Source organism: Geotrypetes seraphini, chromosome 14 (genome assembly GCF_902459505.1).
Source record: "Geotrypetes seraphini chromosome 14, aGeoSer1.1, whole genome shotgun sequence".
Lineage (NCBI taxonomy): Eukaryota > Metazoa > Chordata > Amphibia > Gymnophiona > Dermophiidae > Geotrypetes > Geotrypetes seraphini.
Window position 1 is genome coordinate 45,253,068 of NC_047097.1, and position 19,818 is coordinate 45,272,885.

The following is a 19,818-nucleotide window of genomic DNA, read 5'->3' on the forward strand; positions in this document are numbered from 1 at the left end:
TTCATTTTTCATATACACACCACAGATATAAATTCTCAAAATTGACACATTTCCGATCACTAAACTGAAAATAAAATAATTTTTCCTACCTTTGTTGTCTGTTGATTTAATTAGTTTCTAGTTGGACTTCCTTCTGACTGTGCATCCAACATTTCTTTCACAATCCAGCCCCATCCCCTTTGGGTCCAGGTCTCATCTCTTTTCCCTCTGCTTACCCTCCCCAGATCCAATATCAATTCTCCTTTGTACCTACCACCACCTTTCTTCCAGGTCTCCATCTCTTTCCCTCCTGTTATGATCTTCCATCTCTCTGTTCTTTCTCAGGGTCTTTCCCCCTCTGTCTCTTCTGTCTGCACTTCCCAAAGTCCAGTATCTGCCTTCTGTCTTTTCCCTTTGTTCCAGGCCTCTCTGTCTTTCTTCTGCTTTCAAACCACCCCCCAGCATTTGTTCTCCTTTCTTCCAGGTCTCTCTTTACTTACTTCCTCCCTGGTCCAGAATCTTTCCACCTCTCTGTAGTCTCTTTCTCTCTCTTCCCTCTATACACCCCCAAGTCCAACATCTGCCCCCCCCTCTCTTCTGCCTTCCCTTTATTTCAGGTGTCTCCCTCTCTCTATCTTCCTTCTGCTAACATTTTGAGTCCTCCCACCTTTGATCCAGGTCTTTCTGTCTCTTTCTTTGTCTTCCCCCTCCCCAGGGCCTAACATCTCTCTCTCCTCAATTTAGGGTGTTTCCCCTCTCAACCCCCTCTAGTACAGCATCTGCCCTGTCTTACCCCTCTCTCTGGTTCAAATCTGCTTTCCCGCCCCTCCTCAAGGTCCTTTTCTATCCCCGCCCCCGGTGTCCAGATGTAGCATCTCTGGCAATCCCCTTTCCGCCGGTGCCCTCGTGACAGGCGGGGCCTTACTTCCACTGCTTCCCACACCCAGCGAGGTCATCTTCCGTGCTGTGACCGCCACCGCTGTGCCCAATATGGCTCTCACTCCGCACTTCTGCTCTTGCTCTTCTCCCCTAGTCTCACCTTTAAAAGAACCGCCGACGCTAATTACGGCTGCTTGCAAAGCGAACCTAGCAGGCTGCCGTCAGTCTCCGCACACATTCCCTCTTCCATGGTCCTGCCCCTCCTCTGATGTCAAGGGCAGGACTACAGCAGAGGGAACGTGTGCGGACACTGACTGCAGCTAGGTTCGCTTTGCAGGCTGCCGTAATTAGCTTGTTGGTCCTCAGTAAGAGGCGGCAGCGCTTTTAAAAATGAGACTAGGGGGGGGGGGAAGATCAGGAGCGCGGAGTGAGAGCCATATCGGACCGGGCTGCAGTGAGAGCCGTTTTGGGCTGCATGCAGCCCGCAGGCCGTATGTTGTGAAGGGCTGATGTAGAACTAATCTGCTGTGTGCAACATGCACCCACATGAGACAGCCTTTAGTAATGCATACTCACATAAGAGGGAAACTTCCCACATGATCCATCAACTGGCTAGAAGATCCTGAAGCCTAGAAAGAATAAGCAAGGCAAAAAGCAGGCGATTTAGAACAAGTGAGACGGCAGGTGGACCATACTGAATTCTCCAGGGACTAACAGAAAGATCATCAAAGGTGAAAACCTAATCTTCCATTCTGTTACATCCCCTCCGGATTCAGTAAGCTAGGTAACGTACCAAAGCAATGGCAGGGTCTAGGGAGGGACAGAAGAGCCTGCCCGCAACACTGAGTCCCAAAAGTGGCATCAGAGCAAGCCACCACATCCACATGGAAAAAAATGGGTAAAAGTAGAAGAGGGGGCAAAAGAGTCACCCTGCAAATTTCATCTGGAGAAAACGTGCAAGACTCTGTCCATGAATCAGCAACACGTCTAGTGTAGTGGGCCTGAAGGGAAACCAGAGGCAGTTTGCTTCAGGTGACATAAGCTCCGGAAATTGCCATATGAATCCATCGAGTGTTCGAGGTCATAGACAGCTGGCCGACCATGCCAAGGTGGAGCAGTCAGGACAAAGAGGAGATCAGATAGCCAAAAATCATTAGTCCTCTCCAAAAGGTACAGCAAGACTCTCTTGACATCCAACCTGCATAAGATCTGATCCTTTTGCTCCAAGCTTGTGAAATGAAATGCAGGAAAATGAACCTCCTAGGAGATATGGAAAGCAGAAACTACCACTGGTAGAAAGGAAGGTACAGAACAGAGAACTCTGGCATCTGCAATACAGAGAAAGGGTTAAGAGGTGATAGGCTCCGGAATAATCTGAGGAAACACTTTTTTATGGAAAGGTGGTAGATGCATGGAACATTCTCCCGGAGAGGTGGTATAAACAGAGACTGTGTCTGAATTCAAGAGGGTCTGGGATAGGTAAGTGGGATCTCTCGGAGAGAGAAAGAGATAATGGTTACTGTGGATGGGCAGACTAGATGGGCCATGTGGCCTTTATCTGCCGTCATGTTTCTATATTTCTATAAAAGAGCTTGAAGCTCCAAAATACACCATGCCAAGACAAAGGCGACCAGAAATAGTTTGAACGGCAGATCCTGAAAAGTAGCAGCCTTCAGTGGCTCAAATGGGGCATATACAAGGCCCTGTAGAACGATGGTAAGATTATTCCAAGAAGGGAAAGGATGACACAAGGGAGGCTGAAAACGAAGCGCTCCTCTCAGAAAACCTGGTCACATCCAGATTAGCAGGAAGCGAACTAGAACCCCTCCGTGCCCTGAAACACAAAATTCCTGCTACTAGAACTTTAAGGGCAGCCTACTGCTAAACCCTATCTAAGCCTGCCTGAAGAAAAGCCAGGAACACCGAAATGGGGGCCCACTCAGGCTCAAACCCAGTCCTTAGAACACCATTGTTAGGAAGCCTTCAAGGCTGATGCATAAGAAGCCATAGTTTTAGAGTTTTTTGGATTTCAAGAGCATCGAGAAGACCCCTTTGAAGAAGAACTGTGCCTCATCAAGGCTGAGCGCTCAACAGCCATGCCAAAAGACCAAAGTGCTATGGGTCTCCATGGGCACTGGACCCTTACCGAGAAAAGTTGCAAGAAAGAGGGAGATTGAGCTTCCTGTTCTGATGAAGACAGACAAGATCTGCAAACCATGGACAATGAGGCCAGTCCAGAGCAACTAGAATCATGAAGCTGGGACACAAAGGAGCTAGTGAGCTTGCCAGGGCTGAACCAAGGTGTCCAAGCCTTAAGCTTCCGTGCTCTGTTCTTCAACTGAAGAAGTACCTGACCGAGGTCTCTGCTGAAGTCCATCTTGGGCTGATCCCCAGCGCTGTATGATCAGACGGAAACTATTATGGCAAGAAGGACCATTCTCCTGGGTCCAGGACGTGTCAACTGAGAAAGTCTGTCTGTACGTTGTCGACTCAAGCCATGTGTGCTGCTAAGAGACAGAAAACATAACACCACCCAGCGAAACAGCATACGAGTCTCCTGGGTCCAAGGGAGTGCTTCTTGTGCCTCCTTGACGAATTACATATGTCACTGCCGTGGCATTGTCTGAACGCTTGCAACACTTTTCCTTCCAGAGTGGGCTGGAGAGCAAGTGAATCGCCTGAAGCTACAAACAACTGATCGACCAACACCACTGACAAGGAGTCCAATACCCCTGAATGGAGTGGTCCCCAGAGTGAGCACCCCAACCTGACATCCATCATAAGAGAATCACTGTAAGATCTGAAAAAGTTTACCATGTCAAAGAGCTTCCCCCTGAAGTCACTAGCACAGACTTCTGTATGCTAGTTCCGTCCAGGGGAGCAGCATCTGAACGGGACAACGTTGCGGACACCACCGAAAGAGCAGGGACTCCTGTAGAGGGTGCATGTGTACACTGACCCAGGAGGCTGCCATGGCATGGGAGCTGGAAGGTTCAGGAGATCTCTGATCTGCTGCTGAAGTTTCAAACTGCATGGCTCAGGAAGAAACGAACGACCCTGCCGGGAATCAGAGAGAAGGTTTGTGACGGCATCAACTGGCTGTGCTTGAAGTTGACAATCCAACCCAAGCCCTATAGCAGAGAGCAACGTCTCCACAGCACGGGCACAGCTGTGTCAAGATGGAGCCCAGATCAATCAGTCATCCAAGAAAGGATGGACCAACTGGGAATTAAATGTTTTAACCTTAATTAATTCGTAACATTATGCAAATATCCCATTACACTCTCACCATTTGTTTCACACATCAAAATGCTTTCCCTTCTTTTAAGGATCCCTGAGGAAGGCAAATATTGGTGAAACAGACCGTGTAGGGTCAGGCTTCCAGGGTGTAAAAGCATCAAAGACACAGTAAAATCATTTCTTGAAACAGACTGATGAATTTTATGTGTATTTGTTTTTATCAAATGATATTCATTTAATATACAATTTAGCACCTAATCTTCAGACTGTCCAGGAACTTGGTTCCACACTGCGATTTTGGATATTTTAGTTTAGTTTGTGGAACTTTGGTCTATTCCTGTGGAATCAGTATTCGCTGCCTTTGCTGCAAACCTTTTTTTTTTTTTTTTCACAGATTTTCTGTGGATTTTGGGTTTCGATGGAAAAAACAAAGGACAGCACATTAGAACAGTTCATGAGTCTCTTGGGGATGACAGGAGTTGCCAGTTCTCTCCTGGCTCCCTCTCTCCCTCAAGAAGCGGTGAGTTGGATTGTGGCATTACCTCACCTGTCACCAACCTGGTGAATATCATCTTGCTTAGTGTTGTACTGGAAGATTAATAAAATGGAGGTGAAGATGCTGATTAAAAAAAACAAAACACAACCACACATTCCATGAACAGGCACCAACATGGAAAGTGGAGATTCCAATTTTAGCTCTTTCAGAACCTCAGTAATAAAATGGTGGACAGAGCCATGCTTAAAAGGTCTGCTGATGGAGGGGTCCTCACCCAAATCCGGAGACTCAGGCTACCATGTTGACTAGTCCCAGCAAGGTTATCAACCAGATCCAAAATAGAAGCAGTAGTCAGGAGACAAAAATGGCATAATATCCATATGACATAATCAATCAAGCTCTGCCATAGTCGGATGAGAGGGCTCATAAAAAGGGATTTCTGCCACTGGCACAACCGGTTTAGAAGAAACCCATGCGCCTGCTGGTTGCATCCAATGAGCTGGGTCCTAAGAATACACTTTTCAGACGAGCTGAAAAAAAGTCCGGTGAAAAGTCACACCTTATCCACTATAAGGCTCAGCTGAGGCATTTGCACCGCATCAAAGAGTCCCCAGACTCAGAATGTAGGCGTTTGGCACCAAACGGAAGAATGGCCTCTGGGTGAGATTTTTTCCTGACATCACAGATCCAGGCCAGCTCCCCAGCCCTGGAGGACCTGAAAGAGGTGAACCGCAAAGCACCTGCCCCCTCCCACAGTGTGCTGCGGCACATGATATCTTGCTACCATATATTCTCAATAATTGTTTGAAGATATCTCAATACAAAAATATTCACAGAGTCCAGTACACAATTCACCCAATCAAGATGAATTATTGATGAGGTCCGGAAGGGGTATCAGATGGCCCAACAAACAATAATGTTTGACGGGAATAACTCTTCATTTGCCCCACGGTACCTCCTCCTCCGTGTTAATTTTACTTTTTTTTACTATTTTTACTTTTATCAATAATTACTGTCACTTTTAGTCATTTCTTGCTTAAGTCTTCTTATTTCATACAATTATTCATGAATTTTAATTCAGAATACTTAGCTTTCAGCCTTGAAAAACATTCCCCTGAACGCCAACGCGTTTCGAATTCTTTGTCAAGGCGACATGGGGAAAGCTGAAAATCCAAGAAACAGCATAATTAGCACTATAGACTTAGCAGTATATATATTTTTTTATTTAACTGCGGAAAAGCTAAACCCTCCCACTACTTAAACATTACAGCTTACCTATTGTTGTGAACATACATTACATACCGCCGCACAACTTATCAAGAGACAAGCCGCAGCGTTCTGACTCTGGGATATTTAAATACCCCCCCTGAATGACGACATATCCGGGGGGAGGGGAAAAACCCTCATCTATTCAAACCCACAGAAAGAATGCCAGAGTATGATTAAAGGTCAGCTTGCGCTAACCAATCGGATGACTCATTAAGCCCCTTAGGCGACATAGTATCTAAAGTGAACATCCACCGGAGTTCGCAACGATTAAGCCTCCGGGCAGTGTTCCCTCCCTCCCACCCTACTGTAATGCGGTCTAAAACTCGCCACTTCAGATCTTTTAAAGTATGGCCACAGCTTATCCAATGACGGACAAGCGGGGACGACTCGTTGTGAGTATGAACTCTAGATTTATGCTCCGTGAGACGGACCCGTATGGGGCGAGAAGTTCTGCCCACATACAGTTTTGGACAGGGGCATTGAATTACGTAAATAACGTTATCAGAGTTACATGTGGTATTATATTTAATCTTAAATATTTCCCCTGTACTCAGATGGGTCCAGACTTCCCCAGGTATAGTGAAACTACACCATTGACATTGGCCACACGGAAGGTGACTCCCACTTTGGAACCGAACTCTCTCCTGGAATTTATTATGATTTAGATATTCGCCCAGATTTCTTCTTCTCCTATAAGAACAAATAGGATGATCGTCCAAAGTGGGAATCGCCAACCTAGGGATATGCCAATGTTTTTTAACGATTTGGGAGACCCGATGGGCAAGGGTGGAAAACTCCTGCACAAAGGCCACCGTATCCAGAGGATTTTCATCTCTGCTGGCCTCATGTAACAGACACTCTCTATGCGCATGCTTTGCTCTTTTATATGCATCTTGAACAGTAGCATAGGGATATCCACATTGATGAAATCTCCTTTTCATAGATCTAGCTTGCACACGAAAGTCATCTATAGAGTAACAAATTCTTCTTAGTCTCAAAAATTGACTAGTAGGCAAGCTTTTCTTTAAGTTCTCAGGATGAAAACTATGGAAACGTAGGAGGCTGTTACGGTCTGTTTCTTTTCTGTATAATGAGGTATAAAGATATAAGAAATAAGAAGACTTAAGCAAGAAATGACTAAAAGTGACAGTAATTATTGATAAAAGTAAAAATAGTAAAAAAAAGTAAAATTAACACGGAGGAGGAGGTACCGTGGGGCAAATGAAGTTATTCCCGTCAAACATTATTGTTTGTTGGGCCATCTGATACCCCTTCCGGACCTCATCAATAATTCATCTTGATTGGGTGAATTGTGTACTGGACTCTGTGAATATTTTTGTATTGAGGTGGCACATGATAGACAGTTGCTGATCCAGCGTCAATCCAGTGCAATCAAAGCACATATTCAACAGATTAGGGGCTGGGGAGTCCATCCCAAACTATTTTTTTTTTCTTTTTTAATCAAACTGAGGAGTTTTGGAGGCAGAAATAAAAAACTTTTTAAAAAAGATCTATAAAAATCCAAGATGGCCACCAACAGCGAATTTGCACCAAAAAAGGCAAAAATAAAGAAAATAAAAAATAGTGATTTGGGGTTTGGGGAGGTGGGAGACCTGAACCCTACCCTCAGAAACTCTGAAAAATGAATTTTACAGAGTCCCACAGACCACCAACTAAGTTCCTATAGGAAATAATGGAAATGTACTTAGTCTGTGAAATGCCTGCCTGCCAGCTCTGTTACACTGCAGCTGAATGGAGGATAAGGATTTTCTGCCTCAGAAACTGCTCCAAATGACCAAACCTGAAGATCTTCAGATGGACACCGACTGTAACCTCCGCCCCCATGGAAACTCTCCACACAACCGGGGGTGAGAAACGCAGCTTGCATCTTGAAACCCAGAGGGAAATTTTACACAGGATGCATATAGCCTGTGCTTAAACCCATGACAAGGTCAGATGGCAAACGAACTCCCAGGGGAATGGACCCCAAGTCTGAAAAGGGTGGCACAAAGAGGCTGGCTCCACAGATCCACTAAAGCTTCTCTGTGAAGCAGCAGTCTGATTCCATGGGACTGCATAGTGTGCAGAGGACACTGTACAGGGTCTCAAGCCACAAAAAACAAACAAAAAACCCACACCCAACCAACATCAGCTTTAAGTGAAAAATTAAGAAAAATACGCAGAGCATAACACAATTGCTTGCAAAAATTGAAACTGCAGGGGGCTTTAATTCTCTCTCTAAGGTGGGAGAAGTATGTGCTCAGAAAAGTGTTTGGATTTTTGCAACTACCGAATTGTGGGAAGGGATTGAACACCTACTGCCTCTTTTACAAAGCCGTGCTAGCGGCTACCGCGCAGCAACGGCCCCGAAGCCCTTTAAATCTCTATGGACTTCAGGGCCGCTAGCGCAGCTTTGTGAAAGAGGCTGCTAGTGTACTGAATCTGGAAGAGATGTAAAAGAAATGAAATTCCAAGAATCACAATTTAATTTTTGCAGCTTTCTATAATGACACAGGGAAGACGTGTTACTTATATCTTCTTAGTTCAGTGGTACCTCGGTTTACGAGTGCACCGGTTTGCGAGTGTTTTGCAAGACGAGCAAAACATTTGCAAAATCGGTGCCTCGGAAACCGAGCATGGCTCGATTTACGAGCATCCCCCCCGCAATCCCGCACCCTCTCCCTGCGATCCGGCACCCCCGTGCCACGATCCGACCCCCCCCCCCCCCGACACGATTGGGCACCCCCCCCCCCCCCCCGATACGATCCAACCCCCCCTCCGACACAATTGGGCACCCCCCCCCCCCCCCCGGCCGCTTCTTACCCTCATCTGGGCACTCTACAAGATCGGACTCCTCATCTGCTAGGCCTTGAGCATCTGAGCATGCTCAAGGCCCAGCAGACGAGGAGTCCGATCTTCTAGAGTGCCCAGATGAGGGTAAGAAGTGGCGGGGGGGGGTGCCCAATCGTGTCGGGGGGGGTCAGATCGCAGGGGGGGGCTTCGAGGGGAGCAATGCCGGTTATCGGGGAGGGGGGGGGGAACGCATCAAAGCGAGTTTCCATTATTTCCTATGGGGAAACTCGCTTTGATAAACGAGCATTTTGGATTACAAGCATGCTCCTGGAACGGATTATACTCGTAATCCAAGGTACTACTGTATATTAAAAGCTAATGTTTTATTGTGCAATGTCCCCATTAATTACAGGGGAATAATGTCACCATATTTCAAAGTGTGCCATGTACTTTTTATTTGGAAAAAATACTCCAGGATTTACAAAGCTCTGCAAAATGGATCATTTGACATAGAATATAAATGAAAATAATGTGTACACAAATTCCATGATCAGACTTGTGTCTCCTTCAGACTTTTAACCTTATGTTATTTTATTAACTTAGACAATATATCAGGTCATCAGATACATAATATGAGAACTAAGTAGTTGACATAAGATACTTGTTCTTATTGCAAATAGTTATGTTAAACAAACATATGCGTGACATCTTCCTGATTGAGATTCTTATAAGAAATTTGATATACCTGTATGAACCCTTATCTACTTAAGTTTGGTTTTTACAGGAATGGTTTAAGTAGGAGGATATTTAAAAAAGAAAAAACAATCTCTACCCACTAATCTCTCTTCAAGGTTAAATGAAAGCTAGACCCAAAAGGGTAAATGCTAATAAAACTGTCTAATTCTAAACTGAATTATCTTTAAACTTGAAAGTACTACTGCCATTAATTTGATAGATTCAAAATTTTAATCAATTTAAAATTTCTCCCTCCTGGCAGATATGTGGTATCAGAAATGTCAGCTCCATAGGTTCTTGAGAACCCCCACTATTGAGAAAACTCCTTTCACTATGTCCAGACAAGGCTCATTTATGTTTAGTGCCCCCCTCCCCCAATCATTCTGAAAAACTGGCTTCTATGTGCAATGGTACAACACAATAAAATCCACCCCAAAAAATATCATTTTGTCATTTTAAGGAAGAGCATTTCTCTGCAGATTGAGGATTTATTTTAAGTGAGGCACATTTATCTGCCTTCTAGCAACTTTAAGCTGCAAGAGCATTCAAGCTATTATTGAATCCTCAAACTTTTCTAGAGTTATTGCAAGACACCAAATTGACAATCAAGGAGAAAATAAGTTCATTTTACATTTATCCCATGGGAGGACTTTGGACACAACTTATCCAAGAATGTATATTAATGTTTTTTAAAATTGAAAATAATTTAATTGTCAAATTCACATATAAAGCAAATAACATTTTCCACTTCAATAGAAGCCCAATACCACTTGCTCAATTAATTAATAAAAAAGAAAAAAAGAAAGAAAGCGAGGAATGCCCTTCTAAAAATAAACCTTGCAGAAGCTGTCCTACCTGCTGCTGATGTTCCAGCAGTACTGACATGAGGAGCTGTAGAAGTCTCTGCCACAGTGGAAGAATGGCCATTGGAGGGGCCTGAAGCAGCATCGGAAGCCTGCCCCGAGGTAGATAAATTACTGGAAGCAGAACCAACAGGTTGAGATTCCACTCTAGCAGAAGTAGTTGGCACTACTGCAGGATCTATGTAAGAAAGCATTAAACAGAAGCAGATTAATCTCAAATATGTAAACAGGCACAACACCAGAATTATTTCATTGTATGGGACAGGTAAGCTGGTATATAGTACTTTCTATACATGATAAAGTGCCTTAAAAAAATTAAGAGGGATTTTTTGAGTTGCACATAATTAAAAACAAAAGTCTGTTCTCAATTTTTGACACAAAAATTGTCCCTATTCATCCAATCTGAAACGTTCTAGTTAGTAGAACACATGGATCCTTTTGCTGTCTCCATGCTGCAATTACCAAAAATAGCTATCAAAAATCTCTCCTCCTGCTCATCCTCAGGCATCTCAATAGTTCCCATATGTTTGTGTGTACTTATCCTCTCCTTATTTGTGTTATTTGTAGAGCCACAACTTTTTTAATTTCTGCTTTTTCCTATTAAAAGGAGGTATGCTGATCGTGTTTTTACATGCAAATAATGACAAGTCTAAAGTCTCTTACTTACATTGCAATATAATTGAAATCACACACATAGTTTTCCTACTAACACATTTTGTGTAATATCATGTTTCCACTTTTATGTAACCAACTAAAGAAGTCCAGTGTTCGGGCTAGTGAACCATTCTCCAGTGGCATGCTAGGGTATCAGTAGCCAGGAGTGAATCCTGGCTTCAAGGGTAACTTAGATATGTCCCATCATTCAAGCTAGGGTTCTAAATTTATCTTCGCCCTATACTGTATAATACCTATGGTTTTGAGTATGAGAGAATGGATGAAACTATGCAGTACAGGCTTTAGTTGTGGGATCTCAAATTCTATTCAAACACACACACACCTCTCTGTGTTGAGTTTTTTCCCATTATTTTTCACTACATAAATAAAAATTATTTTAACTGTTCAAAATAACTATTTTAAAATAGTTCACCAAAATGGTACCAATTGTGATGTGTCACAGCATCAAAGGTGCTGAAATCTTTGGATGTCAAAAGTGAGCACTTCAAAGGCATTAACCAATAACCAGGCAGCTGTAACAATGCCCAGTTACATCATAAATGTGCTCTGGCCTTGAGATTTGAACATGCAGTTAAGCATTCAGGAAACAACAAGCTTCAGAGACAAAAATAATTGCTTTTAAACACAATCAACTATTATTCCTTTGGAACATTCTACAACTACAAACAAAACATGCTAGGGTGCCCACGAAACCCTTCTGTGGTGCTGAGGACATTAATCCTTCTGAAGTACCTCTGAAGTATCCAGGTAAGGATATCAGAATTTTCCAATGCATAACTAACTAGCCCTGTGGTTTGTTTTGGGTTTTTTTTTTTTGTTTGTTCTTTTTATCTTGTAACTCTGCTTTTCGTTATAAAGTGCAACCTAAACGAAATATTAAATTGAAAAGAAGAGGGAAAGTTTATAGTACCCTATTTATTCCCTTATTAAAAGATAATGCTTGAAATATCCTTAGAAAATCAGTATCTGGATAAGTCATCCTGCTATACAGCAAAGATATTTACCTGTAGCAGGTGTTTTCTGAGGACAATAGGCATATATTCTCACATGTGGGTGACATCATCCACAGAAACTAGTACAAACACTTCTACTTGCACTGTCACTTTAAATCTTTAGGCAGTGCCCATACCACACAGATGCCTTCCCTCCTGATGTCAGCTTACAGGACCATCAATTCTGTAACTAGAGGAGATGGGTGGGTTGTAAGAATATGCTTGCTGTCCTCAGAGAACACCTACTCCAGGTATTATTGCTTTCTCAGAGGACAAGCAGGTGTAATATCCTTACATGTGGGGCTGCAAGCTGACAAAATTGTGACTCTGGAGAAGGATAATGGATATATAAGCATGAGCCTGGAAATACCCAAGAGTGTTTGGAAAAAAAGTTGGCGCCAAGATAGTGAAAAGATTCTGCAGAACTGTTTGTCCAAACTGACTATCTCTTCGAGTTTTGTTACAAACAGTAGTGAGAAGTAAAGGTATGGATTGAAGATCAAGTAAGCAGCTCTGCAGATGTTCTCAAAGATGCAGAACAGAAATGAGCCACCAAAGTAGCCACAGCTCAGACATTATAGGCTGTCACACGGCCCTGGAGCTTCAGCCCAACCTGAGTATATAGTTTGCAAGCCAAATGGAGATAGTTCTCTTGGAAACAAGAACTCAAGAGCAGGGCTGTGCAGTCGGAGTAGAGGAGTTGGAGACATTTTGGGTACCTGGAGTTAGAGTCATGGGTACCAGAAACTGAGGAGTCGAAGGATTTATCTACTGATTCCACAGCCCTGCCAGGGTTGTGGAGTCGGAGTCGTGCAGTCAGAGACAATTTGGGGTACCTGGAGTTGGAGTAGTGGGTACCAGAAACTGAGGAGTCATAGGATTTATCTACCAACTTTGGTGGAAGATGGGCTGGTGGAAGGCTTCAATGGCTGAGATGGTGTAGATCAGTGGTCTCAAACTCGCAGCCCGGGGGCCACATGCAGCCCACCAGATACTATTTTGAGGCCCTCAGTATGTTTATCATAATCACTAAAGTAAAATAAAACAGTTTCTTGATCATATGTCTCTTTAGCTATAAATGACAATATTATTATTAAGATTTAACCAAAAGGAAGATTTATAAACTATAAAGAGTTTTACCTCATGCAAAATTATCATTTCTTTAATAAGACATTAACTATTTTTTTCTGAGGCCCTCCAAGTACCTACAAATCCAAAATGTGGCCCTGTAAAGGGTTTGAGTTTGAGACCACTGGTGTAGATGGACTGAAGTGAGTTTTGACTGAGATTTCAGTAGTTGGAACCTAAGAACAGTACCGGGCAGAGTTTTGAATCCTTGCCCAAAAATAGCTAAGAAGAAAAAAAAACCAAAAACCCACCAACAAATTTTTGGACTGAATCAGGTTGAACAGACTGGATGGACCATTTGGGTTTTATCTGCCATCATCTACTATGTTACTATGACTCCACAGCCCTGCTCGAGTCTGTTAGGGTCAAAAGCCACAAAAAATTGGGAAGATCCTCTATAATGTTTAATCCGGTTCTGGTTTTATGCCAGAGCACATTTTCAGCCCAACTTGTGAAGAGCTGCCTCTCCAAGATGTATATACAGTTTTGGAAAGAAAACAGGCTGGTTGAGGTGGAATTCTGTGATGACTTTAGAAAGGAATTTTGGATGAGTTCAAAGCACTACTCTGTTGTGGTAAAATCTTGCATAGGGATGATCTGACAAGAGCTTGAAGCTCTCTCAACACACATACAAATGTGAGGGCAATGAGGAAGCAAGCAAGCAAGAGAAAGGAAGCAGCATGAGAGAGAGAAAGAGTTAGAGGGAAGCAAAGCAAGAACAGAAAAGCGCATGAGGGGAAGAAAAGGCAGGAGACTACAGGGGGGAATCGGCGAGTTAGCTCCGCCCACCCTGATGTCAACCACCAAAGCTCCCCCTTAAAAGGGGTGGAGCCAACAAGCAAAGTTAACTTAGAGCTTGGGTAGGCAAGCAAGAGAAAGGAAGCAGCAGGAGAGAGAGAAAGAGTTAGAAGCTCACTGACAAGGGACGCTAAAGAAGAGCAGCAGGAGACCACAGCAAGCGCATAGGACACAACCAGGCAGACACAGAGAACAGCCACAGCAGACCAGCAGACAGAAGCAAAATGTTGAGCTACCCAGTTTTCTGCACCGTCTGCCATATATATAACTACCTCCCCTCTGGGAGGCGGTCTTACGTATGCGCTCGATGCAGAAAACTGGAGAGCCTGAGGAAACAAGGCAGAATCCTGGAACGCAGAATAATGGAACTGGAGGCACTTCAAGCAATGAAGGAGGAAGACAGAGAAACATAGAACGTCAAGACAGAGGACCCCATCGAGGAAGAAGTCCAAGAGCTGGAGAAGTTCATAGAGGAGGCATACAGGGAGGCCGTGGAAAATCACCATGAACAGTGGAACTGCCGAAAGACACCTACAGAGTGTTGACCACCCGACAGACAACCACCACAAAGAAATGGATGACACAGCAGCGAGAACGAAGGATACGGACCTGCGGCTGGAGAGATGGACATACACCAGGGACACAGACCTGCGGCTGGAGAATCAAGAGAAGATAGACAGGACAGCAATCGTCGTGGGGGACTCCATCATCAGACAAATTAACAGCCACATAGCGGGAGGAAGACTGGATCGGCTGGTGACCTGCCTACTGGGAGCCAAGGTAGAAGACATAGTGAGCCGCAACGACAGGATCATCGACAGTGTGGAAGAAGAAGATACCATGGTGGTGATCCATGTGGGGACGAACAACGTGAGCAACAGCAAATACAACAGGGAAGTACTGAAGGACCAGTTCCGGATGCTAGGAAGGAAGCTGAAGACCAGAACACAGAGGATAGCATTCTCGTAGATCCTGCCGGTACCCAGGGCTGATGAGAAGAGGCAGATGGAGCTGCAAGCAATCAACGCGTGGATGCGGCGCTGGTGTGAGGAAGAAGGATTCCACTTCGTGCGTAACTGGACAGCGTTCTGGGGGAAAAGCAAACTATACATGAAGGACGGACTCCACCTCAGCAGAGACGGAACGAGGCTACTAGCAAGCAATATCAAGAGAGAAGTTGAGAAGTTTTTAAACTAGGAAGAAGGGGAAAGCCGACAATCGACCAAGAGAGAAAGTTGATGGTTCAGGAACCAGTATACCTGGAGGATAACATGCAGGAAGATAGAGGGGAAGGCCCACCGGATCACAAGCAAGACAGACTGAAAGGGACACAAGAGGGAAGGAAATGCAAGAAAGGAACGGGTCGTAAACTCAAGTGTATGTACACGAACGCAAGGAGCCTAAGGAATAAGATAGGTGAATTAGAAGCTATGGCACAAAAAGATAACGTTGACATCATCGGCATCACAGAAACATGGTGGACTGAGGAAAACATCTGAGACACTGTGCTACCAGGATACAAACTATACCGCAAAGACAGAGTGGCTCAAAAAGCTGGGGGCATTGCCATATACGTCAAAGAGGGAATTGACTCTACCAGAGAGAACACACTGGAAACGTTGTTCAGTATAAGAGTTAGCCGTTAGTGTACTCTGGTATGGAGACTTTTCCAAAGGAGTGCTGTAAGCCTCTATTATAGACTCAGAGAAGTCCTCAGATGAATCAGACTGTAAATCAGAAGGATATGAAGGCCTTGGCAAAGAAATGCACTGAGAAGATCGAAACTTTCTTCAAGTCTAGTATTGGCCCGATGTAGTAGGAAGAAGTATGATGCGAAGCTGTTTTTCTCTTTGAAGAACAGGAGAGCACAATGTTTTCTTTTCAAAGCATGAGAAGAGGAACGATGCCCATTGGATTATCGATGAAGAACTGGACCAGTGGTGAGAAGATAGATACTTATACATGGAATGTTGATGTTGCTCCAGAGAACCAGCTGCGGTACTGTAGGACTTGGTAGCCATGCACTTAGGCTGGGCTAGTACCGAGGGAGTCTATACTGGGGTAAGCAGTTTTCCAATAGCTTCCTTCAGAACAGCGTATTGAGCTGCACCCAGAAGAAAAAGCACCAGTATCATATTTCATGGTGTTCTTTGACGTCTCAGCGCCATTTGACACGATTAACCATCAAATGTTATTGGCAAGACTGCAATCGTTGGGAATCTTCAGGAAAGTTTTGCTGTGGTTTAAATTTTTCCTGGAAGATAGTTCCTTTTGTGTGGAGACCAATCAGAAGAGGTCAAATTGGTCATCCTTGTTGTGCGGGGTTCCGCAAGGATCTGCTGTATCAGCGGTGCTGTTCAACATTTACCTGCTCCCATTATGTAAGGCATTGCATGCTTTAGGGGGTTAGGTTTTATCTATATGCGGATGATATTCAATTTTTGATCCCTATTGAAAGTCGCAGGATGAAGTGGTTTCAGATCTGAATGATTATTTTGATGTCATTCGGGAGTGGATGGCACAAAACCATCTAAAATTGAATGTGTCAAAAACTGAAGTATTATTTTTGGCCCATGGGAAGAACTTGGCTTCATGTCCCACTGAAATTTGTTTAGCAGGTGAAGCCGTTGTACGTCAGCAATGTAGGTATCTGTGAGTAATGCTAGATTCATTCTTATCTTTTTTTTAATTTTTATTTATAAGATTTTTTTTAAAAAATATTCCAAGCATAACATCTTGTACTGAAAGTGTGATCAAAACATAAAAATATTATTAGGATTAATTAGAACCCCAAAGGAAACTATTTAACTTAATCACACTCAAGTCCTCAATAAAATGGATCCAAGATTTAAGAAAAAAAAAAAAAAGTACATAAATTAAGAACATAATCAATAATAGGTATACTAGTAATCTGCTGTTGAAAATAGAGCTAATTTCTAATCGGATGCAGTTGTCGATGGTATTCCTACATTCAAGACGCTTTAAGAAGAGAAAATGTGTCAGATCTACAAAAACATATTTCATAGAACGATATCTAACAACACACTTGCAAGGGTATCTAAGGGAAAAATATATATATATATATATATACACCCCTAGCTGAGTAACCCCAGGCTTTAAAATCAGGAATTCTCTTATTCTTTTCTGAGTCTCCCTCGAGACATCAGGGAATATTTGAATATAGCACCCCAGGAAGTCTTTAGATCTATTCTTGAAGAAAAATTTAAGAATTCAATCCTTGTCTGGAGCTAAGGCTACAGTCAATAAGAGTGACTGAATAGTTACTTCTCTTTCAGATTGTTCTAATAAAGCAGAAACATCTAAAGGACCTTCCTGTGAGTTAGCATAATCTTCTTTCTTTTGTGGATCTTGAGATTTAACAGGTAATAAGCCCGTGTAAGGGGAGGCAGTGAATTTTCCGGAATCTTCAAAATTTTCCAAAAAATAACATTTTACCATTACTTGAGGAGAGATTGAGGAAATCCTAGGAAAATTAATTGTAAACTATTAGTTCAACTATTGTTCTCAAGAGCTTCCAATTTTCTTCTCATCATTAAATTACTGTATCTCTTACAAGTAAATCTTGATTATGTTTAACAGTTATCAATTCTTTATCATTCTTTTGAATATCAGATTTTATTAAAGTCATATCTTGACTCAAAAGAATTAAATTTCTTCTTTCCGATTTTCCAATTCTTTATTCAAATGTTCAATTTGGGGATTAAGAGAGTTCCCCAAATTCGCCACCAAATCCCAAAGGGCTTCAAGAATGACTTCTGGAGCTTTAACAGGAGAAAAGGAAACTGCAGGTGTGCTTAAACATTATTTTTTCAACTGTTTTACCTCCTTAGAGCCTTGATCCTCCATAGCTCGAGATATCTCAGCCGTGGGTTCATTCAGGAGGAATAAATCACTCCCAGATATTCCAACCGGCAAGCCCTCCGAAACACTGGCCTCTCGAGACGAGAGCTCTTCCTCTATGGGTGTACTCTTGACTTGCGGTGAGCTGGCTCCCAAAAGCAACGGCTGTAGAGGTGGCGTCCTCGTGTCAGGGCTCAGAGTAACGTCCAGGGGTATTCATCATGGCACTACTCTCTGCCGGTGTCCCCAGTGGGTGATTCACCATTTCTTGCTCTTGTTGGCGGCATCTGAAAAAATCATCAATAGTAGCAAGGGGGACCTCTAAGCGCCAGTAGGCTCCACCAATGCTTTTTCCCCTTCTCTTCGGCATTTTGAAAGAGAGATAATCACAGGCGTCTGCAGAGCAGTCAGACAGAAGCAGCCATCTTCCATCCTTATCTTTTAAGGCTCACATCAATGGTGTAGTTTCCAGTGTGTTTTTCAAGTTGCAACTATTGAGGAGGCTGCGTGATTATCAGATGACAACTTTCGGACAGTTGTTACATTATTGATAACACCATTGATGGATTACTGCAGAGGGGAGACATGATCTAGACGTTCAAATATGTCACAGGCCATATCGTGAATTTTTTTGCCTACTTTGCTTAGTAACCTGCATCAAAGATTCCACCTTTGGGGAAACAAAACGCTGACTAAAAGTATCTGCCATCAGATAGAGATTACCGTATTTTCACGCAAATAACGCGCACCCGTATAAAACGCGCACACGGGTATAGCGCGCAGAAATCACGATGGTATGTACAAAAACTTTGGTATACCGCGCTCACGGGTATACCGCGCATGCTGCCCGACGCTCCTTTCGCCCGCCCTGACTTTCCGACTCTCCGTTCACCCCCCCTGACTTCCGTGCACTGTCCCCCCTTGAAGGTCTGTCCCCATCCTGAAAGCCTGATGCCCCCCCCCGACGTCCGATACATCCCTCCCCCCGAAGGACCGCCGACTCCCCAACAATATCGGGCCAGGAGGGAGCCCAAATCCTCCTGGCCACGGCGACCCCCTAACCCCACCCCGCACTACATTACGGGCAGGAGGGATCCCAGGCCCTCCTGCCCTCGACGCAAACCCCCCTCCCCCCAACGACTGCCCCCCCCAAGAACCTCCGACCGCCCCCCCAGCCGACCCGCGACCCCCCCTGGCGACCCCCACGACCCCCCCACCCCCCTTCCCCGTACCTTTGGTAGTTGGGCCAGAAGGGAGCCCAAACCCTCCTGGCCACGGCGACCCCCTAACCCCACCCCGCACTACATTACGGGCAGGAGGGATCCCAGGCCCTCCTGCCCTCGACGCAAACCCCCCTCCCCCCCACCGACCGCCCCCCCCAAGAACCTCCGACCGCTCCCCCAGCCGACCCGCGACCCCCCTGGCGACCCCCACGACCCCCCCACCCCCCTTCCCCGTACCTTTGGTAGTTGGCCGGACAGACGGGAGCCAAACCCGCCTGTCCGGCAGGCAGCCAACGAAGGAATGAGGCCGGATTGGCCCATCCATCCTAAAGCTCCGCCTACTGGTGGGGCCTAAGGCGCGTGGGCCAATCAGAATAGGCCCTGGAGCCTTAGGTCCCACCTGGGGGCGCGGCCTGAGGCACATGGTCGGGTTGGGCCCATGTGCCTCAGGCCGCGCCCCCAGGTGGGACCTAAGGCTCCAGGGCCTATTCTGATTGGCCCACGCGCCTTAGGCCCCACCAGTAGGCGGAGCTTTAGGATGGATGGGCCAATCCGGCCTCATTCCTTCGTTGGCTGCCTGCCGGACAGGCGGGTTTGGCTCCCGTCTGTCCGGCCAACTACCAAAGGTACGGGGAAGGGGGGTGGGGGGGTCGTGGGGGTCGCCAGGGGGATCGCGGGTCGGCTGGGGGGCGGTCGGAGGTTCTTGGGGGGGGGCGGTCGTTGGGGGGGAGGGGGGTTTGCGTCGAGGGCAGGAGGGCCTGGGATCCCTCCTGCCCGTAATGTAGTGCGGGGTGGGGTTAGGGGGTCGCCGTGGCCAGGAGGGTTTGGGCTCCCTTCTGGCCCGATATTGTCGGGAAGTCGGCGGTCCTTCGGGGTGGGGGTGCGAG

At 45.0% G+C, this 19,818-nt stretch overlaps 1 protein-coding gene across 7 annotated transcripts in view; it reads right to left on the reverse strand.

Annotated features, from left to right (window-relative positions):
- The window catches only part of RNF111 (ring finger protein 111), a 289,510-nt gene that overhangs the window by 164,011 nt on the left and 105,681 nt on the right, over positions 1 to 19,818 (reverse strand). For all 7 annotated transcript variants that reach the window (XM_033920213.1, XM_033920212.1, XM_033920210.1 and 4 more), the window contains one exon: positions 10,247 to 10,432. In XM_033920213.1, the coding sequence (XP_033776104.1) occupies positions 10,247 to 10,432 (186 nt within the window). The remainder of the gene's footprint in view (positions 1 to 10,246; positions 10,433 to 19,818) is intronic.